Source organism: Anguilla anguilla, chromosome 5 (assembly GCF_013347855.1).
Source record: "Anguilla anguilla isolate fAngAng1 chromosome 5, fAngAng1.pri, whole genome shotgun sequence".
Classification (NCBI taxonomy): Eukaryota; Metazoa; Chordata; class Actinopteri; order Anguilliformes; family Anguillidae; genus Anguilla; species Anguilla anguilla.
The window spans coordinates 19,780,594-19,806,401 of NC_049205.1; the positions used below are offsets into that span (position 1 = coordinate 19,780,594).

The window sequence follows — 25,808 nt, forward strand, 5'->3', positions numbered from 1 at the left end:
TGAAGTGTGTGGTGAGTGTTACTGTAAGAGGGTGTTGTCTGACAGTCGTACTATGAGCATGTGTTGTGTGGCAGTGTTACTGAGGCAGTGTGTTGTGTGACGTGCAGTGAGGATGATTCCCTGTGCTGAACCAAATTTTCACACAATTTTCATGGTAACAAACCGAGTCATGGGCCCTGAGAGAACCCTATAACACATGCTCACATTCACATTCATCTCTGTCTCACACTAAAATTACACATTCTCTCACACTACAACACACACAAGCACACACACACATTTTTTGCACTCTTTTGCACTGTAGTTGTATGGTGGTGATATGCATGGACACACACATTCTGCCTCAGACTGCAACATAGTTGTAAGGGAGTGACACATGGACACAAACACATCAGCAGTAATAGCGTCAGAACAGCTTGCTTACTTAATCTACCATGAGCTTTAAGATGACCTGTACCATGGCTGCCTGCAAGGATGGCTTAGATGCACATTACCAACCACTGAAGGAGCAGACTCTTATCCAAATTCAAGGCGTCAAATTCAAGACTTGCAGGACCACTGTCTGGAGGTTTCTTTTCAACATCATCCGATTTTGTCAATCTGCTCCTTTAATTAAATACTTAGGTGCTGAAAAGCACAAAAAAATCTGCAGACATTGCATGCCTCCAGAGATCCAAACCTTAAACCGTCTTTCCCATTGGCTGCACAAATGCAGTCAACTGACCACTAGGGGGAGCACTTGATGCAAGCTAGGCACTGAGGACAAGTGTCACTCAGTAGCTGGGCATTAATCACCAGCATGGGGACATGGCGTGACTAATGGGCCTACCACAGTGTTAATAATGGCAGGTCAGGGGCAAGAGTGTCGCCGGAATTAATTTACCCAATCTGCCTGTCTGCGTGTGCTGTGTACGCACATATATTGGGGGCTTCTGTTCAGTTTTGAAATCTCAGTTCAGGACCCCTTGAACATACAATAAACATTAGCATGAAACTGTGTGGGAAAAGCCTGGGGCTTCTGTTATTTTCACATAGAAACAAGCGTAATGAATTCACCAACACCACCTGGCCTTCAATTATTACGTCAAGAATCATAAAGGTTTTAGGAAATAATATTTTAATTTATCATTTCAAATTTCAAAATTCTCATTTTGCAGTATGGATCAGGTGTATTTCACCCTGCTGGACATGTTTCAATTATCCAGTGTAGCTCCCGCCCCTGGTTAAAGAAACTTTGAATCTGTTTCCTATCTTTCAGATCCCAATACTATCTGTTATTGTAGGTATGAACACATATACTTGTTTTGCAAGGACTCAAGTCAGATGAAGCCTAAAGACACACAACTGCTATAACTACTGTACTGTCAAATCTATAATAAAGGTCTCTTATAACTACATTATGTTCTATTTAAGGGAAAGTCTCACAATGTCATTCAGTGCTGGCCCTAGCCTTTGAGGGCCCCTAAGCAGGATTTGATTTGATTTGATTTTTTTTTTTTTCAGTGTCACAAAATAATGCAGGAAACATACAGTGAGCTCCATAATGTTTGGGACAAAGACATTTATGTTTCCATTATTTGGCTCTGTACTGCACAGAGTTACATTTGTAATGTGGTTGAAGTTCAGATTCTTAGACTTTATTAATTGGTATTTTTTATAAATTTTGGTTTCACCATGTAGAAATGATAGCACATTTTATACATAGTTCCTCCATTTCAGTGCACCATAATGTTTGGGACAAATGGCTTCACAATGTTTCTGATTAGCCAGGGGTGTTCAATTGCTTTCTTTGTGCAGGTATAGGCTTGAGTATCTAGTCTTGATTCTAGCCTTTTGATCGCCTTTGGAGTCTGTGTTTGGCGTTTTTCAACATGAGAGCCAATGAAAGTCAGCGAAGCCATTACGAGGCTGAGAAATAAGAAAAAACAGTCAGAGACACAAGCCAAACCTTAGGCTTATCAAAATCAACTGCTTGAAACATCGGTTAGTAGAAAGAGTACTGGTGAGCTCAGTAATCACAAAGGGCCTAGTAAGCCAAGGAAGAGCTCTGCAGTTGATGAAGAATTCTCACTTTAATGTTGAAAAGGTCCCAGATCAGAAATCCTCTTCAAGAGGCAGGCATGGATGTGTCAGTGACTACTGTCTTCAGAAGACTTCACGAACAGAACTACAGAGGCGACACTGCAAGATGCAAACCACAAGTTAGCTTCAAAAACAGGACAGGTTGCAGTTTGATAAGAAGTACCTGAAAGAGTCTGCAGAGTTCTGGAATAAGGTTTTGTGGACAGGTGAGACCAAGATTAAACTTATATCAGAGAGATGGCAAGAGCAGAGTGTTGAGGCCGGAGAACTGTCCACAGTCCATGAAACATGGTGATGGGGGTGTTATGGTTTGGGCATGTTTGGCTGCCACAGGTATGGCTGAGTAGGCTCACTTGCCTTCACTGATGATGTAACTGCTGTTAGCTGCAGCAGAATGAATTGTAAAATGTATAGAAGCATCGTATCTGCTGAAGTTCAAGCAAATGCCTCCAAACTCATTGCGTGGTGCTTCATCCTACAGCAAGACAATGATACCAAGCATACTCCTAAAGCCCCAAAGGAGTTTTTCAGAGCCAAAAACTATAACATTCTTGACTGGCTAAGTCATTCTCCCGATCTGAACCAAATTGAACATATGTTTCAGATGATAGAAAAAAAACTTAAGGCAACTAGCCCCAAAAACAAGCAGGAGCTGAGGACAGAACAGGCCTGGCAGAGCATCACCAGAGAAGATACTCAGCACCTGGCGCTCTATGAGTCATAGACTTCAAGCAGTCATTGCATGCAAAGGATATGTGACAATGTACTAAATATGACCGCTTTCATTTACATAACATCAATATGTCCCAAACATTATGGTGCCCTGAAAATGAAATAAACTGAGAAGAAAATTTGCACAAGTACACTTGACTTGACACTAGACTTGACACCTGAGATGTGGATTAAGGTTTTATGAACCAATGACTCTAAATTAGAAGTAAGAGAAGGCAGAATGTATGCTGCCAAAGAAATGAAACGCTCTTGTAACCACGTCTACAACCATCAGTCAAGCATGCTGGAGGGTCAGTGCAAGTTTGGCATAGTATAACCACACCTGCCGCTGATGATTTGGTTTTGACTGAAGGCATCCTGAATTCTGATAAATACCATTTAACACGTAATGCAATACCGTCTGGACAATGTTTAATTGGGAGACATTCATTCTACAGCAAGATAATGACCCCAAGCACACGGCTTAGAAGATCAAGCTGCCGGTGTTCTCAGGACAATGGACTGGCTAACCCAGTGGTGTCCAGACCTCAACTACATTGCATGTGATTGGGATTACTTGCATCGAAAAAAGCAGAAAATGCAACCAACTTCAAGACTGAACTTTGGAGGTGTTCACAAGAAGCATAGAAAAATATTCCTGCTGATTTCTGAATGGTGGACTAAATACTGAAGGATTTGATAATGTACATAATTGTGGAATTGTGGGAAAATTATAGGGATGCCAATACCCTACACTCTCTAACACATCTTTTAGCAATCTTTAATCAGACAGACCAACAGGATGACATCAGATCCTTCTCATGCATTGTATTGCCAGTTAATGAAATCTGGAAAGAGTTATAGGGTGCATTTATGCAAGTACAACCGTTACAAACACTAATTTATCCCTCTCTCAATAACACTCATTAATAAATAACTGGAGGTGGATAGACAAATGGATAAATAGACAGAAGACAGATTGGTAGATGGACTAACAGATGGATGTATATAATATGAGATGGTGATGTGTGTATTTTTATATTTAATATTTATATTGTAATGTATGAATTGTGAATGTGAAATGTGAGATGTCTTGTTTTTTTTATGCAGAAGGATCTCTCTGATCCAAAACAATTTTCTCCCTTGGGAGACAATGAAGTAAACCTTTTCCTTAACCTCAACCTTAACTTTATTTTTTGTTTCTTGGGAATTGATTTTACTATATTATATTCATAAGTACACAAGAACACATAATGTCAAGAACAGGCCATTTATCCCAGCTATGCTTTTACATTACATTTATTTGGCAGACACTTTTATCCAAAGCAACGTACAGTAAGTGCATACTAAAGGTCATTGAAAGAATTACAAAGCACGTGTCCGATATGGTACAATACTCATTATGCAACAGTTATTCATAGCCATGAACACATTATGTGTACTTCACACAGTACGCATAGGCTAGGTCAGAAAGTTATGGTAAGTCAAACTAGGAGGTATGATGACGAACTACTACATCAAGATAACAATACAAGTCCGATGTAAGTTCTGGATGGAGATACAAGTGTAACATGAAAGTGCTACAGGGTCAAATTAGAAACATTCAAGTGATAAGAGTGATACTAGATTGGGAGTGCCATGCAAACTAGTTAGTTAGTCAAGGTACAGTTTGAAAAGATGCCTCTTCAGACCACGGCGGGAGATGGGCAATGACCAAGTGGTTCATAGAGGAATGGGAAGTTTGTTCCTCCACTGGGCACCTAAGGTGGAGAAGCTCAATGGCTTGGATGAGTGAGAACCATTCACCCGGATGGCAGGGAGTGCAAGTCGCCCTGCTGCAGCAGAGCAGAGTGGTTGAGCTAGCGTGTTAGGTTGAGTGCTTCCCATGACCAATGCACAGTATGTTTTACTGGAGTCTGACTGTATTTCAGTGAGTACAGTACAGCTTCATGTAATTACTATCTGAACAGTAATACAATTATTTTAATCTTTGCCTTCAAATCTGGGCTCCCATCAATGACTAAGCTGAATCTTCGGCATCAGTAATTACCACAGATGCCACCATATTTGCATAATTATCTGGAAGAGCCTGGTGGCTGTAGATACAAACCAACTAGAACTTACCGGTTCATAAAGTCCCAGACAAATGTATGCTGAAGAAGTGATTCTGTGAAGCTATGATTCTATTCAGACCATACAAATACAGAACAGTTCAAAATTAAGGAAATAGTAGGATTTTTATTTGCTTCTTGAAAGCAATACAATTAGCATCAAAATTCCACTATATGATCCCACACGTAAGCATATAATTGTGTACACTGTGCTGTTCAGTGATGGGTAGCCTACTACTACAGCAAAAGGTAGCTTTCCTGACCTTGACCTCAGTGTTTTAGTCCCTATAGGTAATTATTTTTCACACAATGAAACATGAATTATAATATGCAATGTTTCCGCATTTGCTATGTGAAATTGACATGTATTCTGTCCAGCTATATACAGCGTTGTATAGCAATACATTTTAGGCCAAATAAAGTTTACCATATTTGCAAAACATACTGTCTGAGTAAGAACATACTGGATGAATGACTTAGGCTGAGTTTTCAGCTTGCAGCCAATCACAGATGTTCTATGACCTTAAATATTGTGCATTTGGATTGTAAAGTATAGCTTTAACCCTCTAAATCCATAAGCACAATACGTGTAGTCAGGTATTGTCTTCGCAACCGGCCTCTCTAGTGACATCTCCTGGTCAATAAATATGCCTGTCATTGCTCGTGAAATTAGTGGAGCATGACCACATGGCTCTTGACTGCAGAATTCAATTTATGAATATTGATTCTATGGCCATGTATTCGCAAAGCCCTCTCCAACTAAGTATACGGATAAACAGCACGTCCAGTACAGCAACCGGGGCGGGGGGGACGTTCGCCGTTCACTTTTATTTTAAAAGGCATGAGTCCACCCGATACGGCAAATATAATTCGTTTTAATAGAGCCCAGTCTTTTAAGGGATCACCTCCATTCAAATCGTGCAGTAGGTACCTATTAACCAGTAGGCTGAGTAGGTTGCAATCAGACTATCGCATGGCTACCGTATCAGTCTATAAAAATCACCCCGTTCATATCGTGCAGTTTGCAGTCGTATAGAAGGAAGGTGGCTAACGTGAATACTACCCTAAATTATTTGTTATTCTATCAAACGATAGAATGTTCAATTTCTCCAGAAGAGGACAAGGATCACATGATAAGATAAAACGTTTCAGAAGTACCTTTATTTTTAATTCGAAGACAACCCGAAATAAATGGATTTCAATGGAGAGCTTCTCGCAACTGATCCTCTCGTGCTGAGAAGCCAATAAAACGTCGCTTCCGCTGACATGCGCTTGGAGAGAAAGCCTGACCCCTTAGGAAAGTACCAAATAGCCTACATAAATGTAAATTTTCAAACGAGACCTCTTTTTTCTGTTTGTATTAAGGAATCAACTGTATTTTAAGTCCACTGAATGTTCCTCAAATTCAAAAGCTGTACAAACAATAAATGTACGTTCTCTTTTTAAGATATTTCTGTGATTATTTTTCTTCCTTTTAATTTATGTAATTATTTTTAATATCAACCCCCTGGCATTGTCTGTAATGTCTGGGATCATTATGTTCTCTTGAACTGATCCGTACATACTTTTCTTGCAATAAAAAAGAAACCCTGGCACCTTGGTCGACACGTGAGTATAGCGTCAGAACCCTAACGGAAACTCAGGATTTGTTTACATCCGGCTCCTGCATGTGTTGTTTGAAGTCGCTGAAATGTGACGTTTATACAGTGAGCCGGGCGGGGCCGGTATATTGGAAGGAGTCGCTGTACATATGCCATGTTTTCTGTCCACGCCTTGTGGTATTACTGATCTTTCGGGTTGACAGTCATGTTCGAGGAAGCTAAATTAACACAGTGCCTCTTCTTTCTTTGTGACGCTGCAACTGATAACGAGAAATAGTTAACTTTTGCTGAATCGTGTGAACAAGTTGCTAGATTGGATGATAGATCGTTTGATTTAGCTAGCTAGGCAACGAATGTAAATGGAAAAAAACACACAGATGTAGCTTGCTTTCTGGCTTGGCAGAGTGTGGTAAACAATAGCCTAACTTAGCTAGCTTCCTTTGAAGACAGTTTGCTACCAATTTGCCTGTATATGATATTTTTCCAGTTGACAGATAACAAGCTTGCTAGTTACATCGAGTGAATCAACTGTACACTACAGGTCCCTTTGGTCGATGACATCGGGTTTTTTATTATTGGAGATTTAGCTAGCTCTAGTCGGTTCTCAATTGAACAATGTCAGATTCTGGACCAGCAGCTGGTTCGGTGGTAGCGGACCCGCAACATTCACGGAAACTACTCCGGGCCCTTCGCTCGTTCTGGCAAGAACAATGCTTTCAAGATGCCGTTCTGGTAATCGACGGCGAAGAGATCCCCGTTCAGAAAAACATACTGGCAGCAGCTAGCCCGTACATAAGGTAAGTACGCGCTGTACCGACGCAATGCATACTCGGCGGGCTGTTTTGTCTCACAGACTGAAATCGTTTATTTTTGTCAGTGACTGCGTGAGAGATCGTTTAGAACTTCTTCGTCCCGTTCCCCCGCTGCATATTTTACACTCTTGTCAGAAATCTTTCAGTGAAGTATTAGCTTCGAACAAGAAGTTTTGATTTTTGCCATAGTAATCTGCTTTTCCTACTGTTCAGGAGTAACCTGCGAAATAGGAGGTAGTTACGTCTGTGTGCCGCTAACACTCATTGTGAACATGCCGCGACTTGAGCAGTATTAATATAAATTATGCATGTCTGGCAAAACACTGTAACCTCATCTTGGTGACGCTCAAGATGCACACGCCACACAATTGCCTAAAACAAGGTGGTGTGCACAATTCTTGCAAGCTTCTGCCCGTCCGGCCACCTGGGGGTATTTTTAGGTGAGGTTCGGCTGGGGGTCCTTTCAGGTTTATCACCTTGTTAGTCTCCAGCAGTTTCACCCGATTTCTGAACCCGCGTCACCCACACCTCTGACGCGTAGGGGGAGCGAGTGCTGCTGAAACGTGCAGCAATCTCAGAAAACAGCGTCTGTTTGGTCGCGCGAACTCAATCATGTCTTGGGGGCATCTGAGGCTGGCAGTTCTTTGAGCTCTGAGGCGTGGGTGCAGTGCTGTCCCAGAGTTGGGACAAGCAGGGAGGGACCAGTCTTTGGCATGCAGGCACGCAACTGGCACGCACACACGCGACCAACGCGGTTAAAGGTGGATACTGCTTCTGATCATACAAATACTTTTCCAAAGGAGTAAAATGTGGCTATTATAAAGCCCGTTCCTACGTGTTGTTATCACCCACACTGAGCAGATTTTATGTTATGGCTAAATTGCCTCGACTGACTGACATAATCACTCTGCTTTCAGTCTCTTTGGATCAGGTCTACCCAAACTTGTTCCTCATCTTCCCAATCTTGCATGTGTACATGTTTTCCCTCCAGCCATAACTGTAATTCAGTAATTGCAATGAGCTGTTGGTTCTTTTCAAGTAGCCACACTATTCTAGCATGTAGCTTTATACTTTTTAGGCCTATATGTCTTATGCTTTGCAGAGACCAAATCTCATTTCTTCAGGTTACAGACACCAAGGTTTATTATACATCTGACCTCAGTGTTCTTCAGGGTTAAATGTCAACATCATTTAAAGGTGGACCCAAAAAACTGCCAGCCACACCTGGCATTGGTACGGTCAGGATAAGATTGGTACTGGAATAGTGTAACAGAATTCAATACCACATTCATGGGTGCGTCACCACACATGGAAACACATGGTATTTGGAATTGCAATATGCCTTGAAATTCATTTCATTTTTATCAGTCAAAACATAGGGTACAATATGAACCTTTCAACTTAATAAATCCGCACAAATGCCACCTTGAAGTATTTAAATTATTTTCATACATTCACTCAAAGGATGCTCCACCATACTTTTGTCACTATGTTACTTGTACCTTGTAAAAGGATTTTTCAGAAATGTATTTCTTGGTTCAGTCTGCACATATAAGCCAAAAACAGTGTAGGTTCTAGCTATATACTACAGTAGAATCCACTTAGTCGCATTGCAGATATCGCATTAATCTGGTATCTGCATAGAATTGCCAAATCCTCAACCATTTCCCATTCATTCCATTGTAAAGAGATCGCATATTAGTAAAAACCATTATCGCATATTTCGGGTACTTTCACGGAATTATGGTAAATTACATCCATGATGATCTATGTTAAAAGTCAGCAGATGCCTCATAAATAAACCGACACTTGCCCACAAAGACACAAATACCGGCAAACATTACTAAGGTAGGCGGTTTCAGTTGGAAATCACGTCTGTAGCGGACACCTGAGTGGATTCTGCTGAAGTTAATTTAGTGGGTCTATGGTTGCACGTAAACTTGAAAGGAGTCAAAACTTTTCAAACTTGAAATGCAGTGTCATTTATGTCCAAGTTGTGCCAGTAAACTCAGGGACCATTTCTGATTGTTTTAAGGGTTTTCTGTTGGTTAAAAAAAACACTTAGGCGGGTGCCTAAGACATTTCAATGCAGGAAAAACCTTGGGCATGGCACAGTGTGCATGGTTCAGCATGATAGTTACTGCGGGTAGTGATAATTTAGTGGTGCTGCAGAAAGGCCCTCTGATATATGGCTGTTGCAAACAGAAAACACAAAGAATTGGCTGTGAGGCTGTATTCAGAGAAATGTGCCAAAGTTTTAGTCAATAAAATAACAAGACATGAGTTTACAGGCCACATTTTTGACTCTGAGCACCTGTACCACCCTTCAGCTCAGTATTTGTATTGCACAACTATGCATTAAAAATCTGATTACTATCCAATTTGGAACGTAACCTATGTACTTAAATCCAAAATTCTTTCAAGACTGTAGGGCCTGTCCCTGGGTACATACCCTTAGTCCTGTTATAGTTTAGAACAATGCAAGAGAAGCCTGGGAGAAACACCATTGACAGACATATGGTCCCTTTGTAGGCAGGGCATTCAGGAGGCCAAGAGGATTCAACCTCCTGTGTTCTTCATGTCACTCCCCCTGGTGTTCACCTCCTGCAAAAACACGCAAAAGTATAGCTGCAAGCAGCAATTGGGGGGTTTCAGCCCGTGAAGACCTTAAAAACGGCAAACATATAAGAAATTAAAGCAATATGACGTAGCTGTGCAAATATATAGTAACGAGAAATATACCTGTTTAACACTGAAAAAACAATGAATGTCTATGGGAAATTAGTTACTGGTTAGGGAAATATTAATCAGTCACAGTGGGGCTTATTGAGAACAATAGCCATGTGGTAAATCAGTGCAAGTTTTGTGAGAATTGGATGAGTGGTCAATGAGTTATGATCATTAATGTCATAGGCCACACCCAATCTGAAATTAATTTCCTCAGGGCTCCCATTGTTTTTGTCCAATATAGCTGGTTTATACCATTGTTTCTAAGTATGGTTATTTACATTAATGCTATGTGCCAAGTTTGGCGCTAATCGAAGAATAAAAGCAAAAAAACTGTTTTACATATTATGCAAATTAGCTAAAAGATAATTTTGGTAGACTTTCATGCAATTTTGTATCCATGTTCATTTTGTTCTAAGGAATTTGCTGACCAAATTTGTTGTGAATTGGACTTAGGGTTCTGGAGTTTTGGTCTTACTTGAAAGGGGCTACCGTGTAACTGTTGATTGTGGCGCCACCTTGTGTAGGCAATATTTGTCGTGAAGGGGCTACCAACTTCAACGACCACCTGAACACCTGAAATTTCATCAAGCCTTTGTCAAGTTTTATGAAAATTGGATTAACGTTAAGTGCTTTATGGCCCTTTACGTGATTGGCCACGCCTCATCTCAGATTAACAAAATTGAAAATTGGTTAGTTACTATGGTTAGGTGCACTAATGCTGTGTATCATGTTTGGTGTAAATTGGTCAAGAAACAAACAAGCCTTAGTGAAAAAATAGTTTCACATATTATGCAAAGCAGCAAAAAATTGAATATGGCAGACTTTCATAACCTTCAGCATGCATGTGCAGGTGCTTCGAGGGAATAGTCACGCAAAATATTGTATGATTCGGACAACGGGTGTGGGAGTTATGACCTTTTAAAGGGTATATTTTTGTACTTCAATTATAGCGCACCCATGCGGCCGATTGAGGTGATAGTTCACATTGTCTTTATTTCACACATTTGTGACATGTTTCAAGTTTCAAGTCTCTAGGTTTACCATCCCACAGGAAATTGAGCAAATATACAGAGGGGAAAAAATGAAAAATGAAATGAAAAACCATATGAAAACAATAGGGGTAGGGCTAAACCCCTAACAAAGGGAAACATAGACACTAGCTGCCTGTGCCCTGCAGACATATGAACAGCCAGTGAGTAGTGATGCCAAGTAGTTCATTTGTGTGTCTGCCTGTTTTTTTGTTCATAGGACAAAGCTGAACTACAACCCACCAAAAGAGGATGGTTCTGTCTATACCATTGAGCTGCAGGGAATCTCTATGCCCATAATGAAACAGATCCTGAATTACATCTTCAGTGGAGAGGTGTGTTCGTGTGCTTATGTGTGTGTGGGATGCTTTTAGTCTTAATGTCATGATAGCATGAGCCATTTTAAATGAGAAAATTGTATTTTTATTAGTTCAGAGATTTCCAACCCCCATTTCTTGAGTGTCTCTTCTTCTCTGGAAGTACGTAATTCAGGGCAGGGGTTCCCAAATTGTGGTCTAGGGACCCCCAACAGTCCAAGAAGTGGTGGGGGTTCTCACCACATTAGAAAAAATATTTTGTTTGTATTACCATAAACACTTTAGACATTCAGTTTAAACTTGTTTACATATGCTTGGCAATAATGTTACCATTATAGTAATTAAATATTTATATTGTAATGAATAGCTATGTCTTGGATAAATCCAAAGTGTAATGTATGACATCATCATATAGATATGCTTCCATGGACTTGTATGTTAAATAGCCACTGCACTGCAGTCTGCAGTGGGTGTTGGATAAAGGTATAAAATATTATTTTCATTCAGGTCCTCAGCCACAGGATGGTCCTTTTGAAGGCCCTTAAAATGAAAATGTTTGGGAACCCCTCATTTAGATGTGGACACAAGGCTGAATGGGTTCTCTTTGAGATCAGGGCTGAAGAAGGCTTCACCATATGTGTGTGTCTGTGTTTGTGTATCTTTGTGTGCTTGCACATGCGTTGGTGCATATGTTTGTGTATGAATATGTGCACATGCATATGTGTGTGCTTGCTTGTGCGCGTGTGTGTGTGTGTGTGTGTGTGTGTGCGTGATCATGCATGTACCTCTCTGCACAGATCACGCTGAGCGAGGACACCATCCAGGACGTGGTGCAGGCCGCAGACCTGCTCCTCCTGACCGACCTGAAGTTGCTGTGCTGCCAGTTCCTGGAGACCTGCATCACAGCGGAGAACTGCATCGGGATCCGCCTCTTCTCCCTGCACTACTGCTTGCACCACGTCCACCACGCCGCCACCGACTTCCTGCAGACACACTTCCGCGACGTGGTCACCACGGAGGAGTTCCGCGAGCTCCCCCCGGACCGGCTGCGCGAGCTGCTGGCCATGGAGAAGCTCAACGTGGGCAACGAGAAGCACGTGCTGGAGGCCGTGGTGCGCTGGCTCCAGCACGACCCCGTGGAGAGGCGGGTGAGTGAACCTCCTGCATCCCATCAGCCCCTTCTTTGAACCCCCACGACACTGAACACTGATACAGATTATAGATACGGACCCACCCAGGTGCTTTGCTTCATGGTCTTAATGTTAACAGTTCTGCGTTTCCCTTCTGTTGGAACCGAAACATTCCAATTCGCTTCTGTCTTCTGACAATTCACTAAGGGGGCTCGGCCAAAGGGATTGACTTTCTGGTAATGGATGATCTGTAACTGCAGAAACTCCTTTTACCAACTGGAACGAGCTGCAGTTCAGAAAAAGGGAGGATGGAAGGAACATAACATTGTGTATCTGGTCAGACTACATTGCCTGATATTGGCAATAAGTTTGGCACAGTCCATAGGGCAGCTGACTCTCAAGCCATATATATATATATATATATATATGAATCCCCCGGATGGGGGTTCAATTCCCACCATGGCACTGTCTTCACTGTAGTCCCTTCTCCATGTGTTACATGCTCTGTTATCCCTCAAGCTAACTTTGCCTTTCTTCATTTTCATTACACGGTTCATGCTAGGAAATGCCTTTAGCTCTCTCTCTTTCTCGCTCCCTCTCTCTGTCTCTCTATCTCAATTAATTCAATTTATGCTATTTAAATTTGCTGTTTTGGAAAGACAACTATAGTAATATTGCCATAGCAACATAGAACGTACAGGAATATGGAACCCACATGTACAACAGGTATGACTAACAATAATCACAACAGACATATTAAGAAATGCACATATTGACATAGTAAAAGATAATTACCATTAAGATGTGAAGAACATAAAAAAATTATATTGCATGTATTGTAATATGAATAAATAAGTATAGGTTTAAAAATAAAATTAAAAAAAATAAAGGTAATTTAACCATTCTCTCTCTCAGGTCCACATGAAGGAAGTGATGTCATCAGTGTGGGTACAAGGACTGGACACGGGGTACCTGAGAGAGCAGATGCTAGGAGACCCGCTGATGAGGGAGGTGATTCGGGAGTATTGCCACGCCCCTCTTGGTGGAGCGTCCCAGCAGGGAGAGGCCCTGCTGGCCTCCTTCAAACCCCGTGGCTACTCTGAGTGCATCATTACTGTAGGGGGCGAGGACAGGACGTGAGTATCTTTTTGGAATGGGACAGGGGTACATGGCATGAATTAATCTGCAAAAGAATATACAGTACATTATTCAATTATATTTATTTGTGTGTGTTTGTGTATATATATATATACATATATATATAAATATACACAGTATGTAGTGAGCTCCGCAATGGTTGGGACATTTTAGATTTGTAATCAAACAAGCTCTGTACAGTTCTCAGCTTTTAGTAAGAGGTATTTTTATACGTTTTGGTTTCACCATACACCATGTAGAAATTACACTTTATATACATAGTCACCCCATTTCAGGGCACCATAATGTTTGGGAAAAATGGTTTCTGATTTGTCAGCTGTGTTCAGTTGTGTCCTTAATGCAGGTATAAGAGAGCTTTCAGTATCTAATCTAGGCTTTTGATTGTCTTTGGAGTCTGTTATTGGCATTTGTCCACATGAGGACCTGAGTTGTGCCAGTGAAAGTTATTATAAGAAATAAGAAAAACTGTCAGAGGCCAAACATTAGGCTCACCAAAATCAACTGTTTGATACATAATTTAAAAGAAAGAGAGCTCTGGTGAGCTCAGTAATCGCCAAGGGCTTGGTAGGCCAAGGAAGACCTCTACAGCTGATAACCTAAGAATTCTCACCATAATGTAGAATAACCTCCAAACACCTGTCCGATAGATCAGAAACACTCTTCAGGAGGTGACTGTCTGCAGAAGACTTCAGGAACAGAACAACAGAGGCTACACTGCAAGATGCAAACCACTAGTTAGCCATAAAATTAGGATGGCCAGGTTACAGTCTGCTAAGAAGTACCTAAAAGAGTCTGCAGAATTCTGGAAAAAGGTCTTGTGGGAAGATGAGAACAAGATTCACTTTTATCTGAATGAAGGCATGAGCAAAGTGTGGAGGCCAAAAGAAACTGCAATATGGTGATGTGGGTGTTATGGTTTGGGCTGCCACAGGTACCGACTCACTTGTCTTCATTGATGATGTAACTGCTTATAGCAGCAGCTGAATGAATTCTGAAGTGTACAGAAGCATCTTATCTGCTCGAGTTCAAGCAAATGGCTCCAAAGTCATTGGGAAGCACTTGTAGCGCATCCTACAGCAAGACAAGGAGTTTTTCAAAAGCCAAAAACGGGAAAATTCTTTACTGGCCATTACAATATTTAGATTTTTCCTCTGCATGATGGCCCGCTTGACTGGCGTTGACATTTTTTTGTTCCTCATGTTGAGACACAACAGCAACAGACTCCAAATATTCCACACCAAGTCTGTAAGGCACCTGTAAAAAAATGCTGTACAGCTAAGATGCTTTCAAAAATAATGAAGTGAAAGGTAAAAATAATATTAAGAGCAGTAAATAGTTAAAAACTAAAACTAAAAACCACCCTTCGCCTTTAAAACTACATCAATTCTCTTAGGTACACTGTCCTGCAGTTTTATAAGAAAATCGGCTGGTAGGTTGTTCCAAGCATTTTGGAGAACTTGCCACAGTTCTTCTGCAGATTTTGGCTGTTTCGCTTGCTTCTGGCTCTCCAGGTAATCCCAGAGACCCTTGATCAAGTTTTTATCTGAAAAGTAGTCTATTACTTAAAATATTACTTTATTTAACAATATACAAAAATGTATCTGTAAAATTTCATTTTTTGAAAATCTCAAATTTGCTCTTTTCTACTGACACATTAATTCAGAAAACAAAAAATAAACATCTAAGACCAAATGTATACTATATATTATATTTAAAAATCTAGGGTGCCTAAGACTTTTGCACAGTACTGTACAACGGATGACAAAACAGCTGAACAGCCAGTTCTTCAGTTACTTTTAGTCCCTTGAAATGGTGGACTCTAAATAACAAGGGCTGCTGCAGTTCCTACATGGTTCCTCATATATACATGTAAATACCTGCAAATTTAATTTTACTGTCTGAACTTTAACCTCATATTCATTGTTTCATTTCAAATCAAATGTGCTGGAGTACAGAGCCAAAACAGCATAAATTGTGTCACTGTCCCAATACATTTGCATCTAGCTGTGTGTGTGCGTTTATATACACTCACACACGCATACAGTACACATACAGAGGCTTGGCAAAGGCTTTTAGTCAAAGTGACTTACTGTTTATAAACGGCATTTAACATGCTAAGCCAACCACCACTAGAGATAGAGGTAGGCAAATTTCTAGTCAAATCAGTTTTGTCAATGAGGTACATTGCAAAGTAAAAATAGATATGCATTCGCACATCACCAGTTTTACTGTTTGGCCTGAGGGCCAGATTTGAGTGTTTCTGGTTCTGTAGCTGTAGCCTCATGTCTCAGGTCCTGGTGCTCATTCTGTGGAGCGCTTGATAAACAATCATTTTGTCTCTAATTTTACAGACCTTTGCCACTGAGTTCACACTGTAGAGATGGTGAGATGAAGGGATGGAGGGAATTGTGGAGAGCAAGACAGAGGGAGTCTGAGAGAGAAGAGCGGAGCATGAGAGAGGAGTTATGCAAATCTGTGGCAGCATAATCACATTTCACAGCTTATGCAGAATGTGACCTTATTAAATTTAGGTTGGTTTATTCCAGTGCATTACCGTTCTTAAAGATAAAGAAGTACAGATCACCATGAATAAGTAATGAAAGCTTTTTTTCAGGCTCATTGGCCTTTGGTTGGCCACAGATGTGCAGTGCAGGTTACATTCTGGCTTTTTCCTAACCATTTCATTATGTAAGCCATGAAACGGGAATAGCAAGTCACAATAATTTGCCATGGAAATTAATTTTCATTTGCCGCTGATTGCAGTAACTTGAAGTGCTCACAAGAGGGCGAGAAAGGGACTGGGAGACCAGACCAACTTCAACATAGCCATTCTCTTAAATATTGGGGGAGGGGAGGTGCTTTATGTACCCAGGCTAGGGAAAAGAAACACAACCGATGATTATCTTTATCTAGGAAAGGCTGGACCTTGACTCAAGGAACTATACTTCATTTTCATTGAAAAGTGCAGATTTGCCCCAAAAACAATGATGGTGGTAACCAGCAAAATTATTATAGTAACCAGCGATTATATCCCCCCCCCCCCCCCCCCCAACCCCTGCATCTCTCTTTTCTGTAGATTTTGGTTGCGGGGGGTTGTCAGTAATGCTTATGTAATCAGTGTTTAGCGCAGTCATCTATTGGTTATCATATTTTTTAAGGGGAGAGAGGAGGGCTGGGGGTTGGGGTGAGCCTTAGATTACATTAGTGGACGCGGTCATGGCACACTTCCTGTTTCCTGTGCAGCACCCGCAAGCCGTCGGCAGTGACGCGCTGCATGTGCCCGCTCTACGACCCCAACCGTCAGCTGTGGATCGAGCTGGCGCCCATGACCATCGGCCGGACGGGACACGGAGTGGTGGTCGCGGGTCAGTACCCAAAAAACTGGCAAAGCCCCCAAAGAAGGCTCACATTCAAAACTCACAGAACAACCCAGTCCTTTTGGCCTGCTATGTCTGTTCAGAGTGTGGATGACATTAACATGACACTGACAAATACGCTGAAGTGATGTATTTTGTTTAAAAAAATAAAATAAACTAAAATAGTTTAAGAAATACCACCAAAATAAATATATCTGAACTACAATCAAAATAGTGGATGCATAGGTTACTGTACAGGTGGCACAGAAGTGAGAAGTATACATAACTATATCTGACATTGGTACAAATTTCAAACACGTGTATTTTACATTGCAAACTAATTGTTTGGGAAATTCTTGCCTGGTTATTTCCCAGCCATGATGATTCTGGTGATGATTTTTGTCGGCACCACTGCAGCACCAAAAGTACTCCAGAGCAAATTGTTGTGTTTTCAGGTTTCATATTTCATCCACTGTTTTTACTTGTTACAGTGTTGGTGAAGAAAGGAATTTACTTTGGCTGGCTTTGGTTTATTCAACTGGTCTGCGTTGGGCCCAAACTGTGTTTTACTCAATGTTTCTAAGCAAGTCACATTCACAGTCATAGTGAAAATGAAACAGGAACACAAAACCATTACAGAAAGATGTTGCAAAAACACACTGACCATCATTCCACTGGTGAGTGATCACATGGTTCTAAAAAAGAGGCCATTTTTTGTGCATCAAACATAAAGAAAATGTCAGTTAATAAAAGATCATTATATTGCCTTCTCTTATCTTTAGGTATTTTTGTGAAAAGCATTTTCATAATGCTACTATATTTGTTCCCTCCTGTGACCTTAACATGAATTGTATGTTTTATTACTGAATGATCAAGAGTCTAAAATTTAGGTTTTGTCAGTCTTGGTTATCTGTTGATTTATATGTGCAATACAAAAAAAGAAAAAATATCAGCTGATATCTTAACCCCACAAACGTATGATTTGCGCACTAGGTGGTGGCACGAAGAACTCTGCTGTTGAAACACTCTGTTATGCTATTTCCTGTGGTGGATTGTGGATTTCCTATCTGTGACTGCTGTGAACTTTGTGCCGTGAGATTTTTTCTGTTGCAATCAGTCATTTGACCCTGCCCCCAATGCCTCTTGTCCAATCAGAGGGCTACCTCTTTGTGGTTGGCGGGATGGATGAAACCAAGACTGTTCTCAGCAGCGGGGAGAGATATGACCCTGACACCAACACCTGGAGCCCCATCCCCCCTATGAGCCAGGTAAAAGCTCCTTACAATCCTGACGTCTGACCCCCGACCCCCTGACTCCTGCTTTATCCCTCTTGAAGTTATGAAACTGGGCTTAAAACTCAGAGTTTGCTGGTTTAATTCCCAGACAAAGTATTGCCATTGTACGGCTTGTGCGAGGGATTGAGCACCTGAATTGCTTCAGTAAATATCTAGCTGCATGTATATGTGGATGTTAAAAAAAGTTGAGTGAGTCCCTGTAGGTATAAGTGTCTGCTAAATGCCTAAATGTAATTGTAACAACTATTTACTATGTGCAGTAGGTCCGTAGTATCCCCATCAGACAGGCTAGATGAAATTATATTCATTTTATTTATATTATTGTATAGAATTACATTTTATTCTTTATGTCTTCTTGATCTCAGTTTGAGCATTGTTTACAGTTGTCTGACTTTCAGCAGAGGTTGGTGTTGTGTTGGTTGTTCTGGAAAATCAATAGGTGACAGTGATGTGTACAATTCTTCGATCACCAGCAGAGAGCAGTAATGTGTACATTCCTCCAATCGCCAGTAGGTGGCTGTAGTGTACATATTCTTCTGATCATGAGCAGATGACAGTAACGTGTACATCAGTATCAGTGCTATTGGGGGGCAGTCATGTGTACATCTGTCTCAGTGCTCAGTACATTCCTCTGATCGCCAGTGCTGTGCTTTCCCCGGCTTAGGCACGGCAGAATTTTGGTATCGCAGAGCTGGACGGATTTATCCACGTGCTGGGTGGAGAAGATGGAGAGACTGAACTGCTCACCATCGAGGTGTATGACCCCCACATCAAGACCTGGACCACCCAGGGAAGCATGACTATGGTTCGCAAGGTTAGGCCTTACCTGACCCCCCCCACCCCCCCACCCCCCCCGCCCCAGACACACACACACACCTCAATCCCCTTTAGGCACAGAGCTTCTGATCATCCAAGAACATCTCCTTTACACAACTAAAATATATCATTTTATATTGAAAAACAATTTCATATAATTAAAAAATAAATATATAAAATATATACTATATATAATACATTTGAAAACATGGAATCACTCCAAATATATTTTCCATTACATGCCAAACTTTTGTCATTTTTGCTTCATAGTACATTCTGTTCGCTATATTCAAATATATCCCACTGAGAACAAAGTGGTGGAAATTGGCATATTCTGCAGCATATCTCTATATATCATTCAAAACATTTCTCAGGTCAAATAACAATGTATTTTGCATTGCATGTAGCAATGAATTATTTCAGTTTTTTAAGACTGTGTTATGTTTTGATATCCTTGTTATGTGCTGAATGCTGAAGTATAGATGCTGAAAATATCAGAACATTGCTTCATTGTCACAAATTATTAATCGATGTTAATATTGGAAATACTGTATTTCCATACAAATTTGTCAACAAGTGACAGAATTTTAGGTGAATTACTATAGTTACAGAGTATTCTTGTGAATAATTGTGAAAATATTGAAAGCATATATAAGGAGGTTTATGTATGCAGAGATTAGTTAGACAAAGTGCAGTACTTGAGGAGGGTGAACATTTGCGGCTTTTTTCCCCTCTGAATCTTCCTTTCTTAACCCCTCCCTCAGATTGGCTGCTATGCCACTATGAACAAGAAGATCTATGCCATGGGTGGTGGCTCCTATGGGAAGCTGTATGACTCAGTGGAGTGTTACGATCCAAAGACACAGCAGTGGACAGCACTCTGCCCCCTGAAGGAAAGGAGGTATAATTACGCTCAGTCTGTGTGTGTGTGTTCAAACACAGGCATGGATGTTCATGTTTTAAACAATTCTCAGCAATACAATTTTAATGTTCTAGTTCTGATTAATTATGGTCTTTTGAAAAGTTATCTGACAGTTCATAAAGAGAATAGAATAGATGTATTATATACTTTATTACACATACTTGCAATAAAAAGATTTTTTTTAAACAGTAGAAAAACACTAATAGTAAAACCATTATCCCCATGCATCATTCTTTATTTCTTTCATTTCAGTGTACACCAATTGTCTCTCAGCTATTTACGTGAATCAGGCTCACATTTGCCTTGATTTTGCTGACAGGGTGTCTGTGTTTAATGCAGTCTGCTAAAGTCATTTTAGTTTCCCGGTTTGATGCGAGTGTGAATGTAACTCCCACTCTGCCTAGAAATTGTGTAAGAGAACTGCTCTCGTATGCTTAAAATATAAATTATATGTTTATTTTCACCTGGCCACCTAGATCATTAGCTAAACAGGTTGCTAGCTAAAAGAGAGAGCTTGCTGGCTTGTTGTCTAGCTGTCTAATTTTGTTTGTTCTATTGAGCTTGTAAGCCATTAAAAAGCTTTTTATCTTACTAACCTCAACAAAGATAACAACAGAACCAGATAACCAGCTAGCTGCTGCCTTGTTTACGGTCCTTTGCTTTTCTCTGCTGCCAAACACAAGAAACAATTCACCATTTTGATCAGATAACAAGGTCTTGTGCCTGGAGAAATAAAGCTACCTTTCAGTGCTGCTTTAGTGAATGCAGACTAGTCACAAAATTAAATCATGTTGGCTTTTTGGTGGTAGTAGAGTTCTTTATCTGGGAACATGTGTTCTCACCATGGGTTGTTTTTTTAAAATAAATCTACAGATAATATTGTTTTACAGTACTGACTAAAAACTTTCTTGAACATTTGATGTATGATAAATATTATTTTAAATAAACATTAGTTGCACCTTTCTTAGCTATTTTGGTTAAAACAGTGGTGTGTAGATCTAAGAAATTCAATAACTTAATTCAGAAAAGATCAATATCAGTTATTATGTATAAGTATTATTATTCATTGTGATGTTTGTCTTTCTATTTTATTTTATTTTGTTCTGTAAATGGAGTCTTTGAGTCAACTATGAATTTAAATTTTTTAACCAAAATGAACAATGAAGGTATTGAATTTAGTTAAATTTAACACATAGTACATAGAGACCAGGGATCCCATGAAAGCTTGCTTTGCTTTGTGTGTTTAGGTATGTTTCAGTGTTTCAGCTCTTAATGTAAGTCACAGGTTGGCTGAAGGGTCCACACACCTTGTTTCCAATCCCAAAATTGGCTGCTCACTGAAAGGACAAACCTGCAGACACTACAGCCTGCCAGAGCTTTAGTATGACAGTCCCACACAGACAAAAAAGCAGCCAGTCAGCCAGTGGTCTGAAGGCGTTCTTGTTGTGGCGTCAGGTTTGGGGCCGTGGCATGTGGCGTGGGTCAGGAGCTGTACGTTTTCGGAGGCGTCAGAAGCCGCGATTCGGAAAACCCGGAGTCCAGCCAGATGACCACCTGCAAATCGGAGTTCTACCACGACGAACTGAAAAGGTTAGACTTAGACATAGGGCTACGCAGGGCTGTGTTTTCCCCAATTTATCATGCAATGCTGAATTCCAGGCCCTGAATGACTTAAAGGCATAGCACGCAGTCAAACTGGTGTTACAACCAGACTGTTGAACATATGTAGGATAGGGTTTGTTGCTTAGCAACGTTTTTAATAGAGTGACATTTGAAATCACATTGCACAGTATAATTCATGGCACATATTTTGGAGCCCTGCTGCTGGAGAGCTGCCATCCTGTTGGTTTTCACTCCAACCCTAACAAAGCACAGCTCATTCAGCGGTTAGCCGTCTGAACTGAGCTGCTAATTAGTGTGCCAGATTAGGGTTTAAATGAAAACCTACAGGATGGTAGAGCTCCAGCAACAGGGTTGCTTACCACTGAAGTAGATCATATTGTACTGCGTGTAAGTATTTTTTGCTAGACTTTTCAGGTTATACGCTGACAAACCCTGTAAATGTTTGTGGTAGCATGCATGAAATTCTATCACATGCAGGCTAAAATGTTTCCAAGTTTTGTCCCTCTATTCTTTTCTGTTTGGTTGTTCTTGGGGACTGAAGTCGTAGCTGTTTGGACAAGATCCTTACTGTGACCAAATGCCCCCGCTTCCTCTAACTTTTTATTTCTGTCTCTACCTCCTGTGCCCCTGGCTGCCCTGTCTCTTTTTGTGGGAGACCAGGTGGATGCTTCTGGATGATCAAAGTCTCTGTGTCACAACAAGCTCCTCCTTTGTGTACGGGGCCGTTGCCATTGGTGCCAGCATCTATGTGGTGGGAGACCTGGACACCGGTGAGCCAATAAGATTCCTCTTCTTCAGCCGGCTGCTTCAGTCATAACCATTCAACCCCACCCCGCCAAGCGTGCTACCCCAGCCTACCTTCCGTATTTAGTATCTCTACAATGTGAATTGCATTGCTGCAATGTGAGTAGCATCGCTATAATGTGAACGGGGAAATCAGGCACATGCTAGTATTTACTAGCATTCTGTTTCCAGCATTTTCCTGGTAGCATTCTTGTGGCAGTCCTCTTGCTCATACGATAAACATTGTGGTGATCTCGCGCTGTGCGCAATGGCATGACGCGAGGGCTGCTTTTGCCTCAGAACAGTCATATGAGGTAACCGGGGTGGTGTGGGAAGGGAACACACAACTGCAGCACACATCGATTTCGTAACACTGTCGCACTGTTTTCTGGATTTTTCTAGAAACTTGTATTATCTTTTTCGTGAATATGGTGTCATCCTTACTGTATGCTACTATAGTAAAGGCTTTTTATCTACATTTTATTCAATGGACTTAAGTGGACTTGATCCTGAGTTTGGTTACACTGTTGTAAGTCGCTCTGGATAAGAGCGTCAGCTAAATGCCTATAATGTAATGTAATGTAATGTTTGACTTTTCAGACCCCACTAGCCCCTTTTTTGCTCAGTCATTTTTTAGAAAGGCTTTTACTTCCACAAAGAATATTTTTTTGGGTTCTGCTTAAATTTGAAAATGAAACTTGTGTACAATCATCTCATCATGTAATTATGTCAATACATCACCATTTTTTGTGCCATCATGTCAGCTGTCAACTTTTAGGCAGAGATCTACCAGCCACTATTAATATCCCCTGTAAAGAAAAGTTTTACTAGCTGTGACTATAGCTCCCCTGCAGCTAACAGCTTTAAATCTGGTTCCCCCTGCAGGAATCAGTGTTAACTCTGGCTCCCCTTGCAGGTACCAGCTACGATTACGTGCGGGAGTTCCGGCGGAGTTCCGGAACCTGGCACCGCACCAGACCCATGCTGCCCTCTGACCTCTGCCGGACTGGCTGCGCAGCCCTGCGCATCGCCAACTGCCGGCTGTTCCGGCTGCAGCTGCAGCAGGGCCTCTTTCGAATCCGTGTCCAATCCACGTAAAGGGGCCGACCGCCTGGCCAACTGCACCCTGTCCCACCCAGCCTGCAAACCCTCACCCACCCCTCCCCCGCACATGCAACTCGCCCTGGTTTATAGATGGTCTTGCACATCACCGTGCGAAAAAGAACATTGGGACATGAGGAAGTGAACGCAGCTGGGCCTAAAAGCTGGACCCACCTAGTTCGAATGGATTTCATTTGATAATAGTACAATCATCTGGCCTTTTTGAGGGTGTGTCTGGACACTGTCTATCCTGCTGCTTCCCCTGCTGGTGGCTTGGGGTCATTACACAGACACAGACTTTATTCTGTTTTAGCAGCTGGTCTCTGATGCCTTTCTTAGAAATTACGCTAATTTAGTTTTTATATAATTTCTGTATCCATACTCCCTGTGTGCTCTCTGTATTTATGACTCCTGTGAAGGAGTGTAATTGCTGGGAGTAAGAAAATGTAGCTTTATTGTGGGGGAGGGATTTAAAAGAGTACAGAAGACTGTTTTTTAGATTATGCAAATTCAAGCTCAATATTGTGGCTGCTCTTTTAAGAGTTCAAAGGTCGCTGTGACGCTGAGGGTTGCTGAGTGTCAGGGAGTGAAGAATTGTACAGTACATAATGCTTGCCCTTCTCACACAGTGTACACACAGGCACTTTCTCACTTGCACTTGCTCTCGCACACACAAACGCTACACAGTGCATATGTGTCTACACACCAAACGCATAGTGCCCGCATCAGTCACTGTGTACGTGCACCATAACATATTACAGTTTGTGAACACTGCACACACAAATTAAAGAACACACCACAACCCGATTACAGTTCACACCAATACACAAACTAAAAGACGTAAACACACTACACAAAGTTTAGTGTATACACATACTACACCTTGAAGCACCTATTAGATTACTGCAACTGTGGGGAAAACACTATTTCACAAAGCACCAACTCGTGGTGCAACCAGTAGAGTGAGTTGCTTAATGATGAAATAATCTGAACCAATCAAATCTCTTCTCTGTCCGAGAGCCAGTGTCTCCAGCTGGCACAGTTAGCCATTAATGAGGTGCTATCTCAAATGGGCGGACCTGGGCTCTGGGCTTTGTCATGCCCCTCTTGCCCATCACTGTGTAATCACACATGACAGCAAGTAGTACAGCAGCACAGGCATTATTCCAATTCAAAAGATTGTGTGTGTGTGTCAAGGGGGGCGGGGGTTGTTTGTGCAGGTGCTTGTGTGTGAGTCTCTGTCTGTGTGCGCTGTGCTACATCCCCTCAGCTCAGTACTGTAGGGGAGCAGGTGGAAGGAAAGCTACAGGTGTAGCTCTGGGAGCTAGGTGTGGTTTTATCCTCTAAAAATATATATTTAGCTGTACCTCCGTATAAAGGGTAGGGGGTGTGAATTAAACTGTTATATCGCTGCCTGTCTGTCTGAAAAAAGAAGGGATTTCAAAGTAAACTTGTTTCCATTTTCTGTCCTGTGGTAACTGCTCAGATGTCACATTCAGGATTGTTGCAATGGAGTGAACTGAATTGTGCTTCTAACACAAGCTAGGGCATGCTGTTTTTTTTTACCACCTCAGCATTAAAAGCATTTTGGGTCATTTCTTCAACCAGTGTGGTGACCAGAAAATTATTAATGGTACTGAAGGGCCGTAAATGGCTTGACTGTGTCTCCCTGTGTCTTATTAACAGTTCAACTCCCTGAACTGTGTGGAGAGAAGGAACGGGGTTTGTGTGTTTGTGTGTGTGTGTGTGTGCGAAAGAGAGACGGAGAGAGATTGGAATAAGCAGTGTGTGTGTGTGTGTGTGTGTGTATATGAGTGCATGTGTGTTTTGATAATGAGCAGGGTTTGTGTGTGCATGTGTTCATGCGTCTGACTATGCATATGTGAGGTTAAAGAGTGGGGCAGACATTGGATTAGGACAATAGGATTACTGTGGATTATAAAGATAGAGTTAATGGTGCTCTCATGATGGGAGGTAATTCAGTCAGCACTCATGTGACTGAGCATAGCACAACTGGGGATTTTCAGCATTGTGAGATCTAGAGACCCCTGGAGGCCGTTATTTCACTCCCTCTTCCTGTGCCTAAGGTGACGTTTGTTATGACACTTTGGGTGAGGTGAAACTATCATGTGTCTCCGCGTGATAAACAGTGTCTCAAACGCCGAAACGGTTCAAAAACTTCTGTTTCTAAATAACTACAGAAAAATGAAAGACTGATTTATAAAGATATTG

The 25,808-nt window shown here is 41.3% G+C and overlaps 1 protein-coding gene across 1 annotated transcript; it reads left to right on the forward strand.

Annotated features, from left to right (window-relative positions):
* Positions 1-6,578: 6,578 nt before the first annotated feature.
* On the forward strand, positions 6,579-25,180 carry gan (gigaxonin). The gene is made up of 11 exons (XM_035419583.1): positions 6,579-7,302; positions 11,296-11,410; positions 12,190-12,540; positions 13,438-13,658; positions 16,924-17,045; positions 18,192-18,304; positions 18,996-19,145; positions 19,912-20,048; positions 21,525-21,659; positions 22,353-22,462; positions 23,392-25,180. Exons 1-11 carry the CDS (start codon positions 7,121-7,123, stop codon positions 23,571-23,573), a joined length of 1,818 nt encoding a protein of 605 aa, XP_035275474.1. The 5' UTR covers positions 6,579-7,120; the 3' UTR covers positions 23,574-25,180.
* The last annotated feature ends 628 nt before the right edge of the window (positions 25,181-25,808 follow it).